We start from the raw sequence: 20,988 nt of genomic DNA, 5'->3' as shown, positions 1-20,988 counted from the left end.
AGTCGCGAAATTGACAGATACGTGTATTTACGCGGGCGACATAATCCAGATGGGAGAAACGTCATGGATTTCTGCTGCCACGTAACGCGCGAGCGCTCAACGTAATGTACTTTTGTGCACGGTTTTGTCCATAGTAACCGTGGAAAATATGCTGCGGCGCAGCCACAAGATATTTTCTAGCAGACGACAGCAAAAGAAAGGCGCTGACGGTGTCGTCTGCTAAGTTCGCAGCAGTCCACCCCCGATATTTCGACACCGTGAACATAACAAGGACGGAACTTGTGGCCCGCGGGCAGTTCTTCGCTCTTTTCTTCCAACTATTCCGTGCGGACGTCGCTGAAGTGGGTGTCGACACTGAAAGGATGACTAGGCACCGCAAAATTATGTTGTATTGGCATCGAAGCGGATGTTGGGCCGCAAAGCCCACTGCACTCTCTAAGAAAAAAATGAGTAATTCTACTCCTTTTGGGGACTAAATGCATTGCCACAAAAAATAGTCTCATTCGGGTGTAAATGCACGGCACTCAATGAATGTCACAGAGCGGGGACTGCATTTCACGGTCTGTTCTAAGAGTCCCATACGTAATTCGTGTGCATGCATTAAAATACTTTGAATTAAACCGTCAACCGTGATATGTCGAGTGATATAAAATCTTGTAACATACATAGGGGCAGTGACGGCCACTAACTACTTCTACAGTAGTTTAACTATAACTACTAGCTACATCGCGATGGAGTAGTTTAACTAGTAGTCCAACTACTTTTCAGGGGAGGTAGTTAAAACTACTTCTTTAACTACTGCAATGTATTTTAACTACATCTCTAACTACTTAACGTTGTCCATCAACACCGATCCCATTCTATAGCGTTCTCGGACACCTAAATATGAATCACAAGCAGCGATAAAGGTGAAGATTTAGTACACATGCACGGCACAGTTGCTCTGCACCTCCGTTCTCATCAAACAAGTAGCTCAAGGTAAAAGTCGGAAGCACAATCGTGCCGCAAAGCTTGCAGCAAAATCGGAAGTAGTTGGCGCCTGCAGTAACCTAACTACTCGAAATAGTAGTTTAACTAGTAGTTTCTCACTACATTTACGCAAGTAGTCGATACCTACTTTTTAACTACAATCAGTTAGTTTAACTAGTAGTTTAACTACATGTAGTGAACTACTGGCCATCGCTGCATAGGGGCACAATTTGCGAAGAAAAAAGTGATAACTGTTTCTTACTCTGTGTGGGCGGAAACTTGCTAAGTTGGCTGAGTTATACAGCCTTGTCATCAAATTGACTAAGAGCACGTGTTTACGAGACTATTGCATTCGTAAGACCATTCGCGAAGACCATTTGGACTCCTGTGGAGTAACTGGCGGGGCTAGGAAACTAAAATGAGGAGTAATTGCAATCTAGGGAGCTAGAAGCAGCAATTACTCCCCATTTTACTCATTTTTACATTTTCGTCAAATACAAAGCTCGCGGCGGGATTCTTTCTGTGCCTACGCGATAAACTAAGTTGCAGAATTATTTCACAGCAAATGAGGCTTCACTAGACAAGCATTAAAAGTGAAGATTTAGTACACATGCACGACACAATTGCTCTGCACCTCCGTTCTCATCAAACAAGTACCTCAAGGTAAAAGTCAGAGGCACAATCCTGCCGTAAAGCTTGCGGCAAAATCGGAAGTAGTTGGCGCCTTCAGTAACCTAACTACTGTAGTTAACTACTTAAAATAGTAGTTTAACTAGTAGTTGCCACTACATTTCTGCAAGTAGTTGACAACTACTTTTTAACTACAATGAGGTAGTTTAACTAGTAGTTTAACTACATGTAGTTAACTACTGGCCATCACTGGCCACCCGTGATCACATCGGTTGCAAAAATAGTACCTCTCTACTATCTCTGGGTGGTTAGGTAGGTCCAAATGGGTACGATATTCAGGAATAAGGACAACTTGCCCTTATTATTATTATTGTTGTTATTAGATGCAAGCCTCCTGGGTAGTCGCAGGTGATACGGTGACCAACAATTCTAGTAAAGCTTGGGAATAAATTATTCTCATTCATCTGCATGTATACAACTCTGTCCATTTTGATCCTTGGTCGGACTTTCGAGATCCTCCACTTTTTCATGAGGAACGAGGGACTACATGAGGTATTCATCCGATACGCAGAGGGTAGACACATAAAAGTCACATGCATAACATGACTCTTGTATTGCCAAATACAAAGCCACTCATGTTGAAGAGCTTGGGGTACTAGGCAGATGTGTACAATGTACAAAGAAACGATGTACCGCCCAGGTACGGGGCGGCATCAAAGTGATCCGAGAAAACAACGTTGGTGACAGCATACACGATTGAGCTTACGATGTTTACGACACACACACACACACACGCACACACGCACACACGCACACACTAGGTGCACGTGAATAAATATCAAAAGAACATGCAGAGAAACAGATCCACGCTAATGCAAAGATACACACTAATGCAAAGATATACACTAATGCAAAGATACACACTAGAAATACACACTACAAAGATACACACTGATACGAGGCACTCACACAAAATTCTAAAATATGAGTTCCATGCCGCAGCTCAAGTGCCGCAAAGGCAGTGTCTCGCTTTCTTGGGTCCCACAGTCCGAGCACTTTCACCACGTAACTATTGTTTCCGTTCACAATTTCTCTTTGCGCCCTTCTCCTACATATGCATACACACACACACAAAAAAAAAAAAAACCTCCACCGTTGTAGTACCGTGGTTGTACGCAAACAAGTCAGGCTGTCGTCAGGGTCCCCAGGTGCAACTAGGATCTCTTGGGAAAGCTAATGCGATTATGTCGATTGTTGGTCCCTCCTTTCCCGTTGCCGTCAATCAGTTCTATCTGTGTGGTCATCGTTTTTTCCCAGATGGCGGCCCTCGTGCACAAGGGCTTAACGGTGTGGCTATGGCTGTGACAGATAGATGTCTTCCTGGTTTCTTTCGCCCTCTATCATTTGCGAGGAACGTTATGAAGAAGGAAAACAAACCACACAGAAATAAATCCCGGGAAAATGCTCCTCCGCGGTATACCAGTGTTACCTAGAATAAATTTATTCCACATATCCTACTTTGAGGTATAAGGCCAGCACGTAGATATCCTACTAACTTGTATCGTTGACTGACTAGATGAGTCACAAAATTAGCGAGCCCATCTTCCTTATCGTTTTAGCCTACCACTCGCTATATCCTTAATTTACTGATTAGCTTTATTTCCCCCAATCAAGTCATCAACTGAGGCCAGTTCTAAAACTCTGCCCCATTGCTTTTGCACTTGAGTGTAACACCGTATCGTGTGCTTCAGAAGAGCGCAAACACTCCTGTGCTTTACAATTAACTCACTCCAAATTTCCGATAGATCCCCTCCTGTGTTGCGGCGTTAGTATATTCTAAATTCATTTAACTAATCTGGTAATTTAAATTCAATAATACCCTCCTCTACCCTGAACCCTTTACCAGTGGCGTAGCCAGACCTCCAAAGGCTATAGGCTGCTATGACCAATGAGATGATGTCACGAGATTGGAAGTATTTTGAAAAGCTCATACTTTGAAAACCATTCAAGAGTGCTCCTTAGGTAGACGCTATGAACTGCAAGAACTTTCGCGATCGTCACTCTGGTCCCCCCCTCCAAACCCCCATATATTATGTTCTCCTCGGATTTGCACGATTTGCGTGGGGCGGTCCATGGCAGGTACGGGAGGCTCGAGCTCCCCTCCTCCCTAGCCCCCCGTGGCTACGCCACTGCCCTTTACACTGCCACTGTTTCGCTAAGTTTTTTGCTCCTAACCTTAGCCGCTCCCTCCCAAGCCAAGTTCGTACGTAGTAGTTGATTATATTTCTCATTCGTTCTTTACCCCAGCAGTCACCACCATGCACCACTCTACACCTATGTTTACCCAAACTTGATATGCGATTGCGACTGCTTAAAATTTCTGTTGTCTTTTGGTTACTTTCCCAACATGTATTCCCACAGCTTCGTCAAACGTTAAGTTACTTCATCCAACATATTTCTTAAAACAGGGCCACAGGTACGCCGGTACCTTGCACGCGAAGACGGCGTGCCTCACCGTTTCTATTTGACCGCAAAGCTCGCAGTCCCTTCTGCGGCTTCCCCCCCCCCCTCCCCCAGATCATACTTGTCCCTCACTGGTATGACCTCATGCACCATTTTCCACAAGAATGATTTTTTTTTTTGCCTTTTAACCAGTAACTATGTATTCTTTTCCAACCTTCCGCTGTTATTGTAGAACGTGAAGAAAAGCAATGTGCAAGTGTCCGGCGATGCAGAATCAAAAATAACAAAGACGGTTAAGAGCATCAGCTGTTTACTATATACATTAAAAACAAGACTTTCGTGCAGTAGGCTGCACTTCTTCAGGTTTGAGGAGTAACCTCAAACCTGAAGAAGTGCAGCCTACTGCACGAAAGTCTTGTTTTTAATGTATATAGTAAACAGCTGATGCTCTTAACCGTCTTTGCTGTTGTAGATGGATATTTCTCTATTTCTTTCCCCCTCAGATATCTGTATAATTCTGCGACTGAGCTTCCTAGGTAGTCTTTGCTGTTGTCTAACCTTTTCAATTGCAGCAATGTGTGCTTCCCTGCTTCATAAATTGCTGGCTGACATTCCGACATTGGACTCCTGTGATCTATCCCGTGTTAGCGCAAATGTCTTACGTTTATTCCCAGCCAAAATTTTGCTACCTGCTGCCCGATGTCCTTGCCATCCAACATCCTACACATTCCATGTAAAGCATGTGTTTGTGATAATTGCTTCAGATCAGCAATCTGTACACTTTTAGAAATGAACTTCACCGCATAGCATGCTCCTAGCCAACCGTCATGCCAAATGATATCGTTATCTGCCCTGATTTGTTGAAAACGGGACGCGTACGCCTTTTTTGTGACAATTATGAACAGCATAACCCAAGCAGCACAATGCACTGAAAGTCGAGTGCAATAGGGGTGGACGGGTAGGAGGAAGGCCTTGAACAGACTCGTGAAACTAAAGAACATTGATAAGACGCATACCGTCCACCCCTATTGTACTCGACTTTCCGTACATTGTGCTGCTTGGGAAGTGTCACAAAAAAGGCGTACACCTCCCGTTTTCAACAAATCAGGGCAGGTAACGATATCATTTGACATGGCGGTTGGCTAGGAGCATGCTATGAGGTGAAGTTCATTTTTAAGAGTGTAGGCCCCCAACTTCAATAGGCAGCTTCATTTTCCCTTGCGCTACCCATTGCGTTTTCCCATTCCATATCAACCGACAGCAGATTTTCTCAATTCTACGGCATATTTCAGGAGAACCTTAGCGACAGAAAACAGGTACGCACATCTCGGTATCATAATTCTTTTGACAATCTGCGCTCGCGCTGTAAGTGGCGTTCCCGGTTCAACATATAGTCTTCCTCCAATTTTTCCAAGTATTTTTCTAACTGCCACCAATTGTTGTGTGAAACCCCGTCCTTATTAAACCTGACACCGAGGATTCTGGTCACTTGGTGGATTTGGTCACTGAAAAAGTTAGCCAGCTGTAGGACTCGAACCCACATCTTCTGGATTACCGGTCCAGGGCTCTACCAACTGAGCCTGAGAACATCAATTGTCCCATACCATTTTGATTTGTCTCTACTCATTGTCCCATATCCTTCCATTACTTCCTTAGCTTTCTCAACTTCCTTTTCGCCTTGAACTGCCATAGTGAGATCATCTGCGTAGGCTACTATGGTTTTACACTGTACTGCCTCAGGTAATCCGACCCCTTTCACTGCCTCAGACTGGTTCAGCTCTCGTAATAACCTATCAAAGGCTAACACATACAGCAGGGGAGAAAGGGACCAACCTTGCCTTACTCCTCTTTTGACCTGAAAGCTCTTGCCCAATTGCCCATTGATGGATAGCCTACCCCTGGCATTTTCATACATGGCTCCTATTGTGTTTTGTATTGTTGACTCTATGAGATGAGCCACAGAAGATTGTGTACTCATCTTCCTAAACTTTCCCTTACCATTTATCCCGCTTGTGTTTATTATCCCTATTATTGCGTTTATCCCTATTGTGTTTATTACTAGATTTTCCGTCCCAATTCCTTAAATGCTTTGTGTTTGCCAAGTGTTGGGCTTATTTCGACTTTTGTGTAAGACGCATTTTTCATATATTGTAGATGTTTGAATGTCGAATCTCGCCGTGACATCGACAACGTGTTTGTCTAGTTCAGGGTTGTACGTGAGGTTTAGTTGTACGTCCTGAGAGTGCAGTAATCATGAGAGACGGCAATCTGATGGATTAGGTTATAGATAGACAGATTAATACCGTCCACTGCATGGAAGCGTGTACGATAATAAGTACGGTGGTTTCAGTGTTTTTGTCTTTTTACCACTGGGGGTTCTTTAATGTACACTGAAATATCAGCACATGTTTTGTAACTCCCCCTATATCGCCAGCACCACTGCTGAACACAGTTGTCTCATAAAGTGACGAACTATTATTTATTTATTTATTTTGATACCCTCAGGGCATATGCGTTACAGAGGGGACTGGGTAACATACAGAATATGCATTACAAAACTGCATATATACTTGCTATCATATTTCAGCGCATATTGCTTATGTTCTCTTTCACTCTCTCAGCGACAATTTTCTCTGCGTTTTTCTGCAAGTGTTTTTTTTTCGACCTGCTTTAGCGAAACGACGCCCCAAAATCTACGAAGGAAATCGGCAGAGAAAGGATATGACGAAGAAATATGAACGAAAATACCATTTTCTCTTCTTATTAGCTATGACCTCGTTTTTCATCCCAGGTTATATCCCTTCCTTTATTTAATCGACGGCTCCGCGAAAAATAGTGAGGATAACCGAATGAAATTTAGACGACGAGGCAAGTATGAACAACAGTCCCTTGTGATTTAATTCCGCGGCAGTCGGCTTGGCGAACGTTCCGTAAGGGATATAGTCTCGTATAATAAACCAGCCATTCGTCACTCTGGCTCGCACAGAGGTAATGGTTTTCCATTCGGTTCCTATAAACGTGGGTCGCGAAATATGACCACCTTCCCAGAGACTCGAAATGCCCGTAATGCCTTTCAAACGGTCACCACGACTCATCTGACTCTTTCTCTCTTCGTGCGTCGAGTCGTGAACTGTATTCTGGGCAGGGTTCGCCGAATGGACCCAGTTTAAAAAAACCCACCCGGGTTTTTTTAGGTCCACCCGGGCTGAAAAACCCAATAAAGCCCACACACGGGTGAAATACAGAAACGAAGGAAAAAAAAGAAAAGAAGGAAAACGTTTCATCTCCCTTCGCGTATCGAGAAATATCAGGTGGTGAAGGTGGTGAAGGTGGTGAGGTGATATGGTGAAACTCGCTGTCTCCGGGATTTGCCTCTTCGTTGCTATGCGAGCGTGCGCTTTATCGCGTGCAGTCGTTCCATAACCTACATTGATGGTATTTTTTTTTCTAATCGTTGTCGAGGGGACGACTGCTTCGGAGGTTACTTTACCGTAAATTCTACAGCGGCAAACAATTATTTCTCCCAGAAACATGAAAAATATGTGGAGAACGGCTGTTGCGTGTCATATGCAGCAGTTCTAAAAAAAAATCCCAGCACCCGAAAAACCCGAAAAAACCCACTGGGGCGGGCTTTTTTAAAAAAACCCGGGTTTTTCCGAACCCTGATTCTGGGCAGAAAAGCGGGTTCGCATCCCGTCTGTGCTGCCTGAGGTTTTCCCTCGGTTTTCCGGATGACTTTCCCGACGAACGTCGGTGCAATTCCCCTGAAGTCGGTCTAGGAATGCATGTTAACCATTCTGTTTCCCTCTCCTTTCTGCTATCCTCTCTCCCTCTATCCATGTCCGTACGCCGCTCATAGCAACAGTTGCTTCGCAGTGCTAACGCGGTAAAAAAAAATTTGGCAGAAAGGTTGGCTTCTATCAAAATGGGCTGCTCATAATAGTAATTGCTCCCACGCTTGGGCCAATCACATTTCGCAGACGGCAACATTACCCAAGCAGCACAATGTACTGAAAGTCGAGTGCAATAGGGGTGGACGGGTAGATGAAAGGCCTTGAACAGACTCGTGAAACTAAAGAACATTGATAAGACACATACCGTCCACCCCTATTGCACTCGACTTTCAGTACATTGTGCCGCTTGGGTACAAACGAAGTTGCCGGCCTCATTCGTACTATCTTTCTGCTTGTTATCGTTTACCCGGACGCGATCGGAGCCCGACTCCAGCTTCTGGTCTTATTCCGTCGGGATATTAGATATTTTTGAGACGCTATTCATGATAACGGTTTGGAAGTCACGATAAGCGTTATTATTTTCAAATGGCGTCCTTTATCGCATAGTTTTTGTGGAGTGCTTCCAATCAGCTGAAACGCCCTGTTGGCATCGTAACAGCAACTGTAGATAAAGAGTCATATCGCCTGCCTGGTTTCACGAAATGCTTTCGTCATCGCGCACTACGCCTTCTTTCTCTGGTGAGAGAGTATTCGAGAGGAAGGGAAAAATACTTGGGTTCTTCCATTGAGTACATGCAGTACACATTGGAGGAAGTGCTGAAGACGCTGTTACAAAGACGTGACTTGGGTTCGGGCCTCTGCGAAAACAGTTTGCTCGGCGGAATTTCGTAGAAGGACCGAAGCAGATGACTCGAGCATGTTCGTAAGTTACGCCTTGTTATGTTGCGTGAGAAGCGCATTTCTGTGCATCACTACGCGCGATACGTTATAAAATAATTGGTTCACTGCGAACAATAACGAGAGCTACGTGAGCCAGATTTGTTGAAAATCAAATATTCCGAAAAGACTCAAAGCAAAGAGACAGGAGAAACTCTTTCCCTGTCCCTTACTCACTTTCAAGAGCCCATGTCCTGTCCCTTACTCAAACAGGACAAGAATATGGGAGAATGCGGACCATGTGAGCTCGACCCTATCCTTTACCATTTTGTAGAAGGTCTTGTCCTGTCCATTGCTCACGTCGAGCAAAAGGAATGGGCACGAGGAACTCTTTCCCTGTCCCTTACTGATTTTAAAGGACTCTTGTCCTGTCCTGTACAGTATAAGAGTAAAGTATAGAGAGATCACTTTCCGTCTCCTTTACTCACACATGACAAGGGCAAAGTTAAGGAAGAACGCTTTCCCTGTCCCCTACTCATTTACGGGATTGTTTTTTGCAGTAGTTTCCAGAAGGCGCTCACCTCACTTTAGTGAGGTTAGGTCAGTTTGGGTTTCACAGATTGGGGGGGGGGTCTAGGAGCCCCCCCAGCCACGCACTACACTCTTAAAAATGAACTTCACCGCATAGCACGCTCCTAGCCAACCATTATCTCGAATGATATCGTTATCTGCCCTGATTTGTTGAAAACACGGGGCGTACGCCTTTTCTGTGACAATTATGAACAGCATAAGTGTCACAGAAATGGCGTACGCCCCCCGTTTTCAACAAATCAGGGCAGATAACGATATCATTCGAGATAATGGTTGGCTAGAAGCGTGCTATGAGGTGAAGTTCATTTTTAAGAGTGTAGGCGGTGCGGGCATGAGACTGTGCCGCCGGATAAAACAGAAGGTCCTCAGTAAAGAGGGGTCCCCTTCTGGAAGCTATGCTGCTTAAAACCTCTCCCCTTATTTACAGGAGCGCTTTCCCTCTCATTATTTTTGTCCCGTGTCGTTCTGCTCCTGCGAGGGTTGGATGTCTTCTTCGTTTTAACTCCTACACTCTTAAAAATGAACTTCACCACATAGCACGCTCCTAGCCAACCACCATCACGAATGACAACGTTCTCGGCCCTGATTTGCTGAAAACGGGAGGAGGAGCCTATTTTGTGCCGTGCATAATGGGCACAAAATAGGCTCCTCCTCCCGTTTTCAACAAATCTAGAGCGAGAACGTTGTCATTCGGGGTGATGGTTGGCTAGGAGCGTGCTATGTGGTGAAGTTCATTTTTAAGAGTGTACTGCATCTGTGCCGACACTAACAGGTAATTGGAGCAGATTTGCACGTAAGGTGTGTGAGCCTATTTGTCCGGCTACATGCTGCACGTGACGCAGGGTGGCACTGCGGATAATTTTTACTCCGTGGGGTTCTTTCCGACGTGCGCCGACACACGGTGCTATGTTTACCTCCCTCACGTAGCTACCGGCCGGATTGAACCCGCGATCTCGAGCTCGGCAAGCCCACACATTACCGACTAAGCTACCGAGGTCAGTCTCTATCTCTATACACACTGTGACGTACAACCACTATCAATATACATTATGCCTTTCCATACCGTAAAGTCAATGTCCCACTCGCTGTTTGCACGGACGCAGTCGCGGTCAGCCAATACGAATCGATGGGATCTCCTTCCTTTTTCGAACGTGACCCGTCGGTACTAGCGGGGAAGAATCTCGACACGAATCGCCTCGGAGGCTCAAAATTTCCTGGGGGACTTCGATCCGAAGAAAAAGAGGTCTGGGTGGCGTATGGACACAATGGCCTGACAAGATCGATGCTTTTCCCCCCTCCGGGGTTTTCGGCCCGATAAATAGGCGGGACATAAATTACAGTTTTGCGCTCGCCTTCCGCTAATGGGGCTTTTTTCCGTGCGGTTTCGAAGGCGTCGACAGCGACGACCCCCTTTATAGCGGGATGGTATATATATACGATGGTCCTGCTATGGTATACTGGAAAGGCTGGGGATGTCTCGAAGAAGTTCCGTAATAAGTTGGCTCCAAGCAGGAAGTGGTTTGTTTGTCGGCGTGTTATTGCCGAGCGATCTGCCTGTCAATGCGGTAGCACGTTGCTCTGGATGGATTGAGCGCCTCGGGGCTGACTTCAGAGGGAACTGCCCCAACATCTATACCTCAACGTCCGAGGAAAACCTGTAGCTAAAAGCCCCGCGCAGCGCGGCCAGTTGTGGTATTCGAACCTGGTTCATATCTCCCAGCTCATATCTCCCAGTGTCGAGGTGGAAGTCAGTGAAATCCTCTGTTTGTTTCCTTGTTCCTTGTTTCCTTTTTCCTTATCCTTTTCTTTTCATTTTCTCTCCTTTTTCTCTTCCTTCCCAATTTTTTCTTCCCCATTTTCGATTTTTTGGGAATAGCTAGCCGGCCTCCGTCTGGCTGACCTTTCCTTTTTTCCTTTTTTTCTTAATAAACATATCCCCCCGCCGCCATTTTGAGTGCCGTGAACGGAGCTCAGTACTTTCTTATGCCAGAAGCCTTCGTTTTGTGAGCCCCAAATGAGTGCTTTCCAGACTGCGACCCCTGGAAGACTCCTAAAAGTGAACATCCTTTCGGGTTTGAGCTCCTGTGTGAAAGGAACGCATAGACGCGCACTATCAGAGGACCCGAGTCGCTAATAGACGACCGTCTGTTTACGAGCATGTGGCGTCACGAGAAGACTGGTTCGAGGTTACATTTTGCTGTAGTGCAAAGTATAAACGAAAAACATGAAAATGGAAGCGCCGGCGCTTACATTTTTTTTTTTCGTTTTCGATAATACATTCATGTATGTATGTACACTGATGCTGGCTATCGCATAGCGTGCATAAATCAAAAGTTATAATAATACAACATAACTGTATAAATATGTATGAAACAGGGTCCTTGACCATTAGGAGGGACCGGAAACATAAAGTACTCGAGCAAGTAGAGCCCAAACGCAATTTCAGAATAGGCAGTTTTCATTGGGATCCCCCATACGCTTAATTGCCCTATTCTAAAACGTTCTATTACTATAGTCCTCTAGTTTTAGTAATGGTAGCAGTAGGAGTGTTAGTAGTGTACTAGTACAGCTCCGGTCAACCTTAATAATAACACTGGAAAAAATGTGGTCTCGTTCCCGAGCGCGATTACAGCAACCCTTGGGGCCATTAGGATATCGTAATTGAACGAAATTATTCCGTTTGCTTAACGCAATCACTTTGTTCACTTCACATTCCCCCAGTGCTTCAATGGGGGCTGTTATCGCACTGGTAAATGAGACCGAATTTTTTTCGAGTGTTATTATTAAGGTTGACCCGAGGTGGACCATAGTAATACCATACATTGAGAAGTTACCTGTCAAAAAGAACTCGTTACGAGTTAAGTTACAGTGTGAAAAATGTAAGTGGATAACGAAGTTCTTCAGCCTGAAATGTAACTCGCAGTTACTGAGTTTACTGAGCTAATATTTTAACTGATATCCTAGCTGATGTTTTAGCTGATATTTTAACTGATATTCTTAGATGATATTTAGCTGACATTTTTGGCTGATATCTTAACTGATATGCTAGCTGCTATTTAACTAATATCTTAACTGATATGCTAGCTGCTATTTAACTAGTATCTTAACTAATATGCTAGCTGCTATTTAACTAATATCTTAACTGATATGCTAGCTGCTATTTAACTAATATCTTAGCTGGCATTTTTGCTGATGTCTTAGCTGCTATTTAACTAATATCTTAACTGATATGCTAGCTGCTATTTAACTAATATCTTAGCTGGCATTTTTGCTGATGTCTTAGCTGATATTTTAGCTGACATCTTAGCTGATATCCTGCTGCTATTTTAACTTATATCTTAGCTAATATTTAGCTGATATGTGGCTGATAACTTAACTGATACCTTAGCTGATATCTAGCTGATATTTTAGCTGATATGTTAACCGATATTTTAGCTGATATGTTAGCTGATATGTTAGCTGATATGTTAGCTGATATTTTAACTGATATCTTAGCTGATATCTTAGCTGATATCTTAGCTGACATTTTAGCTGATGTCTTAGCTGATATCTTAGCTGATATCTAGCTGATATCTTAACTGATATCTAGCTGATATCTTAGCTGATATCTTAGCTGATATCTTAGCTGCTACTTTAGCTGATATCTTAGCTGATATCTTAGCTGATATTTTAGCTGATATCTTAACTGATATCTAGCTGATATCTTAGCTGATATTTTAACTGATACCTTAGCTGATATCTAGCTGATATTTTAGCTGATATGTTAACCGATATTTTAGCTGATATTTTAGCTGATATGTTAGCTGATATGTTAGCTGATATGTTAGCTGATATGTTAGCTGATATGTTAACTGATATTTTAGCTGATGTCCTAGCTGCTATTTTAACTGATAACTTAGCTGATATTTAGCTGATATATAGTTTAGCTGATATGTGGCTAATAACTTAACTGATACCTTAGCTGATACCTTAGCTGATAACTTGGCTGATATTTTAGCTGATATTTTAGCTGATATCTTAGCTGATATCTTAGCTGCTATTTTAACTGATAACTTAGCTGATATTTAGCTGATATATAGTTTAGCTGATATGTGGCTAATAACTTAACTGATACCTTAGCTGATACCTTAGCTGATAACTTGGCTGATATTTTAGCTGATATTTTAGCTGATATCTTAGCTGATATCTTAGCTGCTATTTTAACTGATATCTTAGCTGATATTAAGCTGATATTTTAGCTGGTATTTTAGCTAATAGTTTCACTGATATCTTAGCTGATATTTTAGCTAATAGCTTAGATGATAATGTCTACCCTTAACTGATAATGCTACCCTATGTTCAGCTGATTTGTTACTGCCTCTCTTCGTAGTGGTATCAGGCGGGCAATGTCACAACTACCGCAGAGGGGATAGTGCGTCCTGGAGCGGCTTCACAGAGAACTGTGTCGACATTTATCTTAAAGTCCCCTTCGCAAGCAGGAGTCTTAGCTGATATTTTAACTGATATTTTAACTGATATTTTAACTGATATCTAGCTGATATCTAGCTGATATCTAGCTGATATCTTAGCTGAAATCTTAGCTGATATTTTAGCTGATATCTTAGCTGATATCTTAGCTGATATCTTAGCTGATATTTTAGCTGATATTAAGCTGATATTTTAGCTGGTATTTTAGCTAATAGTTTCACTGATATCTTAGTTGATATTTTAGCTAATAGCTTAGATGATAATGTCTACCCTTAACTGATAATGCTACCCTATGTTCAGCTGATTTGTTACTGCCTCACTTCGTAGTGGTATCAGGCGGGCAATGTCACAACCACCGCAGAGGGGATAGTGCGTCCTGGAGCGACTTCACAGAGAACTGTCGACATTTATCTTAAAGTCCCCTTCGCAAGCAGGAGTCTTAGCTGATATCGTAGCTGATATTTTAGCTAATATTTTAACTGATATCTTAGCTGATTCTAGATGATATTTTAGCTGATATCTTAGCTGATATCTTAGCTGATATCTAGCTGATATCTAGCTGATATTTTAGTTGATATTTTAGCTGCTATTTTAACTGATATCTTAGCTGATATCTTAGCTGATATTTTAGCTGATATTAAGCTGATATTTTAGCTGGTATTTTAGCTAATAGTTTCACTGATATCTTAGCTGATATTTTAGCTAATAGTTTCACTGATATCTTAGCTGATATTTTAGCTAATAGCGTAGATGATAATGTCGACCCTTAACTGATTATGCTACCCTATGTTCAGCTGATTTGTTACTGCCTCACTTCGTAGTGGTATCAGACGGGCAATGTCAGAACTACCGCAGAGGGGATAGTGCGTCCTGGAGCGACTTCACAGAGAACTGTGTCGACATTTATCTTAAAGTCCCCTTCGCAAGCAGGAGTCTTAGCTGATATCGTAGCTGATATTTTAGCTAATATTTTAACTGATATCTTAGCTGGTATTTTAGCTGATGTCTTAGCTGATATCTTAGCTGATATCTTAGCTGATATCTAGCTGATATCTTAGCTGATATCTAGCTGATATCTAGCTGATATCTAGCTGATATCTTAGCTGATATCTAGCTGATATTTTAGTTGATATTTTAGCTGACATCTTAGCTGACATCTTAGCTGATATCTTAGCTGATATTAAGCTGATATTAAGCTGATATTTTAGCTGGTATTTTAGCTAATAGTTTCACTGATATCTTAGCTGATATTTTAGCTAATAGCGTAGATGATAATGTCTACCCTTAACTGATAATGCTACCCTATGTTCAGCTGATTTGTTACTGCCTCAGTGGTATCAGGCGGGCAATGTCAGAACTACCGCAGAGGGGATAGTGCGTCCTGGAGCGACTTCACAGAGAACTGTGTCGACATTTATCTTAAAGTCCCCTTTGCAAGCAGGAGTCTTAGCTGATATCGTAGCTGATATTTTAGCTAATATCTTAGCTGATATTTTAGCTGATATCTTAGCTGATATTTTAGCTGATATTTTAGCTGATATCTTAACTGATATCTAGCTGATATCTTAGCTGATATTTTAGCTGCTATTTTAACTGATATCTTAGCTGATATTTTAGCTGATATCTTAACTGATATTAAGCTGATATTTTAGTTGGTATTTAGCTGACATTTAGCTGATATCTTAACTGATACCTTAGCTGATATTTTAGGTAATATTTTAACTGATATCTTAGCTGATGTTTTAGCTGATAGTTAGGTGATATCTAGCTGATAGCTTAGCTGATATTTTAGCTAATAGTTTCACTGATATCTTAGCTGATATTTTATCTGATGTTTTAGCTGATATTTATTGCGTTCACCACGTGGTCGTCCAAAGTTTGTGGAAAACAGAAGACACGTGCTGAACAAGATGGCCGACAACGAGGTGAGCGCGCACATCGAACAGCTAATTGTCATGAAGTTTCTCGTGAGTGAAGGCGTAAAGTCATCTGAAATTCGCAGAAGACTTCAGGCTCAGTATAGCCACGATACTCTAAGCAACAGCAAAGCGTTTGAGTGGTGCGAACGGTTCCGAGATGGCCGTACATCAGTGCAGGACGATTCCGGCCAGGGCGGCTCAGAGCCCAGTGTCAGAGTTCCTGAGAACATCCAACTTGTGAAGCGCCTGATCCTCAAGGACCGACGGATTGCATGTGTCGATATCAATAGTGCAGATAGTGCGATCAATAGTGCATATTACTGCCAGGTTCTCAGGGATGTGCACAAGGCGCTGAATCGAAAGCGGCCGGGCCTCATCACCAAAGGAGACCTCCTCCTACAGGCCAATGCACGCCCGCATACCGCGCATCTCACGACACGCATCTTACGGGAACTTGGCTGTGAGTTGCTGCCACATCCCCCTTACAGTCCAGACCTCGCATCTAGCGATTTTCAGCTTCGGGCCACTGAAGGCGTTCCTTGGGGGCCGCCACTTCAGCTGCAACGACGAGGTCAAGAATGCGGTCCGATCAGGGCCGCTACGCGCCGGTATGAATTTCTACGCTGCTGGCATCCAAGCCCTCGTGAAACGCTGGGACAAGTGCATTAGTGCAGCTGGAGATTACGTTGAAAAATAAAACAAATTTCACGCCTGTAAGCTCATTTTACTTTTGCGAAAAATGAAAAGTCGCGGTTTGATTTGAACACCCCTCCTATACAACCAAACAGTTTCGCCGAAGTCCCGATAGAATACGCCACTGTCTTGCGCATGCTCAGTTAGCATTTTATGACACGGCGGGATGACACCAGAGCATCCAGTGCACACAGCCTAAGCTCATTCCGCGGCCCCTACAGAACTGCAATACCTTTTCCCTGCACATCCGTGAAGTGCGGACAAGCGGAAGGTTGTCATGCTAAGCCTTCGTCGTCGGAGTGATGATTTCCCTTCCACTTCGCTAAAACTAATGAGCGGAGAAGGGGAAAGTGAATAATGGGGCCTCAGAGGCTGCGATTAGCGAGAAAACGGGTCGTTAGTCATACGGGAGCGAACGAGAGCTAAGTGCTTACACGAATTGCCTATCGAAGCTGGCAATGGGATTTCGTTTTCTCCAATCTCTGATCACCTGAAGATACAGGCTTGATAGTCGACGTCCTATTTTCGCCCTTGTACGTGTCAGGTTGTTGGCAACCATTCTCGGCCCTGGGTCTAACCAGACTGACCATCGTCAAGTTCTTGAGTATTTCAAGATTTTTCTCCGGGACACTGGTCTCCTCTCTACCCTATAATCTGCCTGCGTACCTGTGTGCTGTGTGTGTATTTTTGTGTGCTGTGGTTTTGCCTACCGTTCTGATGTCATACTGACTCCACTGACTATCCCTATTTAGCATCGTTCTTCATCACCTCATCATCAGGACACATCACATCCTGCCCCATTGTGCCTTGGGGTAGTGGGCCGCACCTTAAGTGGCGAATTTCCCTATTCATTATCATTAACTTATTTGTTGTTGTTGTTATGTCTGTGCAGGGGCGGATTTAAGGGTCTGTCATGGGGGTGGGTGGGTGGGGGGTCTTAAGGAAATTTCGTGCTTTGCGGCGCAGTATCATCCAGGAGATGAGATAAGGTTTTTACATAGGGAGCACGGCCGTATGGGGGGGGGGGAGGGGAGGTCGCCCCCACGACCCTCCTTAAATCCGCCTCTGTGTCTGTGCCCGTGAGTCGAGAAGAGAAAATCGATGCAAACAATAAAGCTGGTACGATGTAGGTCTAAGGTTCGCTTTCTTGAGTCTTGAGTGTGATGAAGGCACTAGACAACCATATAGAACGATCTGCGTGGGACCTTATGTTGAGTTATGTACGCGCGTTACAGGTCGTCAGAGATATAGGGAGGGGGGGGGAACAAGGCGTGTGTGTGTGTGTGTAGGTGGGCCATATCGGCGGCATGTAAGTCGTTGTCCCAAGGTTGCGCATTCGATCCGGGCCGAGGACGCCTTCAACTTTTTGGCAGTGGTATAAAGTCGCTTAGTCACGCCGCCTTCGAGGGACGTCAAACACGGTCTGACATGTGCTGCGATTTGACTGCAATGAAGTGACATTTAACTTGGCACGAAATCCTGTCTCATTCGTCAAGCTGGCCATCAAGAGCCACTATGCTAAATAATTTCGCTGTGCCGTGTGTCACTGTGCAATCGCATTTAGAAGAACAGTCGCGGGGGATGACGTTCAATAATGATAATAATAATAATAATAAAAAGGACATAAATTAAGACAGTCCTACGGACAATGCGAAGGTCAGCAACGCATCCCGTGCTCTGCGACGGATGTGGGTAGGACCTTGTGGGTACAGGATGTCTTCTAATGTGACACAGGGGATTGGAAGCGCTTCCAACTGCGCCATCATTACTTCTCGTGCGACTCGGTCCTCAGGGCAGCCCATGACAATGTGCGACAGATCGCCGTGGGTGAAACAAGGCTGGGGCAAGGGGATGGGAGCGAGGCCAATCTTGTAACGGAAGGCAAGTTTTAGTACAGCCTTGCACTCAGTCTGTGAAGCAGGGTTAGCCTGGTTGCGGTTGAGGTCCTTGACGGGGCAGGGTTGCGAGAAATGATGATATTCTAGAAATGCAGCTAGGCGGATTTCACGAACGAGGTCTTAAAACTGAATCCTGTTGTGTTCCGGATCGTGGGGCGTAAGGGTCACCGTCGACGAAAGCAGCCGCAGACGGCTGACATTATGAAAGAACTGATGTTCTGAGGCTGGCACAACATAGAAGGGACAAATACATACAAAGCCTCAATTTTCCTAAGAAATTAACGATGAAAGATGAAAGTCAGTGAAAAGGTTAGCTAGCTGTAGGACTCGAACCCACAAATGTGGGTTCGAGTCGAGTCGCGTCGTTAAATTGAGGCTTTGTATGTATTTGTCCCTTCTATGTTGTTCCAGCCTCAGAACATCAGTTCTTTCATGTTCAACAGTTGCCGCCTGCGTCGATCCCGTCGTATGAATGTGTGTATGAGTGAGCAAAAATGTAAGAGTGAAAGGAGGATGAGTGAAAGAGTGGCTGGTTTGTCCCTTCAGATGACGCACCCTGGAAGGCGCTGAGAAGGCGTGTTAGCTTAGCTCAATTGGTAGAGCCCTGGACCGGCAATCCAGAAGATGTGGGTTCGAGTCCTACAGCTAGCTAACCTTTTCAGTGACTTTCATCTTTCAACGGCTGACATTATCCTCGCGTGACGTCGAAAAGTACCCGTGGCTTTCTTATTTGTTTCTTCCTTCACGCGCAACTTACACCTGCTTGAGCCACGCCGGTCACGTCACGTGCTACATGTCAGATGCCCACGCTACATCACGAAGTTCCTTCGTCCTCCGATGCGCTACTTCCAAGAGTGGAGAATCTTTGAAAAGTGTCCTAAACAGAGGCTGCTCGCGTACCTTTCAAAAATCCTCCAATCTTGGATCTAGCGTGTCGAGGGAACGTCGTGACGTAGTGTGGTCCCCTGACATGTGACTCGTGACGTAGAAAGGTCTGCGAAACAGAGGCCTCTCGCACCAGCTCCCGTGGTCCAGTGACTATACGATGATGGCATTCCACTTCGAGACTGGGCGGTGACCCGGGTTCACATCCAGGTACCGACTGTGCTGTCTAAGAATTTTCGTGACAACGTGCCCTGCAGACGGGAGCGGCGTCCAGGAGCGTTGTCACGTGCTATATTCCTTTTTTTCGCGGGTTTTAGGCCGGAAAAAGCTAAAAACAAAGGAGCACAAAGCGTACCTTGCCGGAGACACCACTCTCAAGGGGCTCTACAGCTTTCCAGGTGGCACGTGGGCCCTTTGACCAACATTCCCCATAGTCATCCCCATAAGATCGTTATCATGTCTCTCTCTCTCTCTCTTAACCAACATTCTAAAAGCGAGGTAATTAGTTTTATCTAATGAATTCGTTAGACACAGTCAAAAATACCTGCGACTACGATACACAACTGCTAGCAATACTCAGTTCCTTTCACTCACGCAGAGCACTTCGTTGCTATCAGCCCGCATATCTGCTACATGCACTGCGCTTCTGAGCTCGTGGGATGCAAGAACAAAGCATCGGGTCGAAACCCTTGGGGAGGATAATGGCGTCACGCTTTGTGCCGTCGGCCATTTAGCGACCACGAAACAGGGCGAGGACCTTCCCGCTTCTGTTCCCAGTTTTCAAACAGAGGACGTCCGATTACAAGCGATGCGTTATATGACAGCCTCACAGACTGGGACGGAACGGAAAAGTTGAAAGTTTCTCTCCGTCCTCTTATATATGACGTCTGCTCGATGGAAACCATAAAAAAAAAAAAAAAAAGAATAGGATGGAATAAAAAGGCATCGCTCGGAAGAAACGAATCGTGCAGCCATGACGCTCGTTTAGCTTATTATGCTCAAGAACCATATTTTTTTTCATTTCATCCCATTTTATATCCGGCGGTTTTCCTTTTTAGATTGAGCGTTTCCCGGACGACCTCAAAAAAGTTCCACTTAATGCGTCTAGGGATGTCCTACTAATGGTAGGAGCCTTCGAGAATAGCGCTTGAAGACGACGATTATTCGATTTTGTGTCCTCGGGCTTCTTTTCTTTTCTTTTCTTTTTTTGTTCAGACCGAGAAGTTTCCGGCAAAAGAGTTCGGAATGGCGCATATTTTTTTTTATCATATTTCAGCGTGTGTGACCGAACGGTTTCAAACCGAGCATAAGCTTATTCTGAATCGCGATTGGTAACAAATTTAGCGAAAAGTGTGTGAGCCGGGTAAGAAACTGCCAAAGTAAATACAGGAGAGAGAGAAAAAAAAAAGAGAGATGGACATTTTGGAAGAAGTTGCTTTTTCCCTCCTTGGACTAATGCGAGGCTGCCACAAAAGTCAACAACACTATTTTTGTGCCGCATATATGTTGTTCCTTTTCGCCCGCTGGATATCGAAGCATTATGCAAATAACTTCTTCGGGGAAATATTTTTTACGCTAAAGCTATAGCAGTTCGGAGCTTTATGTCGCGACACTGAAAGCGAGGGTTCGGACATTTACCAGAGCTAAGCAAGCGCTCTCCTGTCACGTTCGTTCATAATTAATGATCGGGGTCAGTGTGATTCGCATTAGCGACTACATTCACGCTTAAACCACGAACGAGGCTATGAGTCCCGTTTCTATTGTGCTGCTGTCAAGGCTAGAGGTCTGCACGTGTTCGGTATTTATGCAATTGTTCCTGATTTGAATAAACAGCCAATTCAAGGCAACGTCATCCGCGATGAG

The 20,988-nt window shown here is 44.2% G+C and overlaps 2 protein-coding genes and 1 non-coding gene across 4 annotated transcripts in view; 2 read left to right on the top strand and 1 right to left on the bottom strand.

Moving 5' to 3' along the window:
- LOC135386286 (hemicentin-2-like) overlaps window positions 1-20,988 on the bottom strand; it is a 269,853-nt gene that overhangs the window by 114,707 nt on the left and 134,158 nt on the right. The gene's annotated exons all lie outside the window — the stretch shown is intronic.
- The window catches only part of LOC135384206 (neprilysin-3-like), a 40,914-nt gene continuing 28,519 nt past the window's right edge, over window positions 8,594-20,988 (top strand). For both annotated transcript variants that reach the window (XM_064613422.1, XM_064613420.1), the window contains exon 1: window positions 8,594-8,718. In XM_064613422.1, coding sequence (XP_064469492.1) covers window positions 8,713-8,718 — 6 coding nt within the window. In that variant the 5' untranslated portion in view covers window positions 8,594-8,712. The remainder of the gene's footprint in view (window positions 8,719-20,988) is intronic.
- On the top strand, window positions 18,819-18,891 carry Trnaa-ggc (transfer RNA alanine (anticodon GGC)). Its single transcript has one exon. It is a non-coding gene; the product is annotated as a tRNA-Ala (tRNA).

Source organism: Ornithodoros turicata, chromosome 2, assembly GCF_037126465.1.
Source record: "Ornithodoros turicata isolate Travis chromosome 2, ASM3712646v1, whole genome shotgun sequence".
NCBI lineage: Eukaryota > Metazoa > Arthropoda > Arachnida > Ixodida > Argasidae > Ornithodoros > Ornithodoros turicata.
Note: the sequence above shows the minus strand (reverse complement) of the source record. Positions and strands in the feature narration are given on the sequence as shown.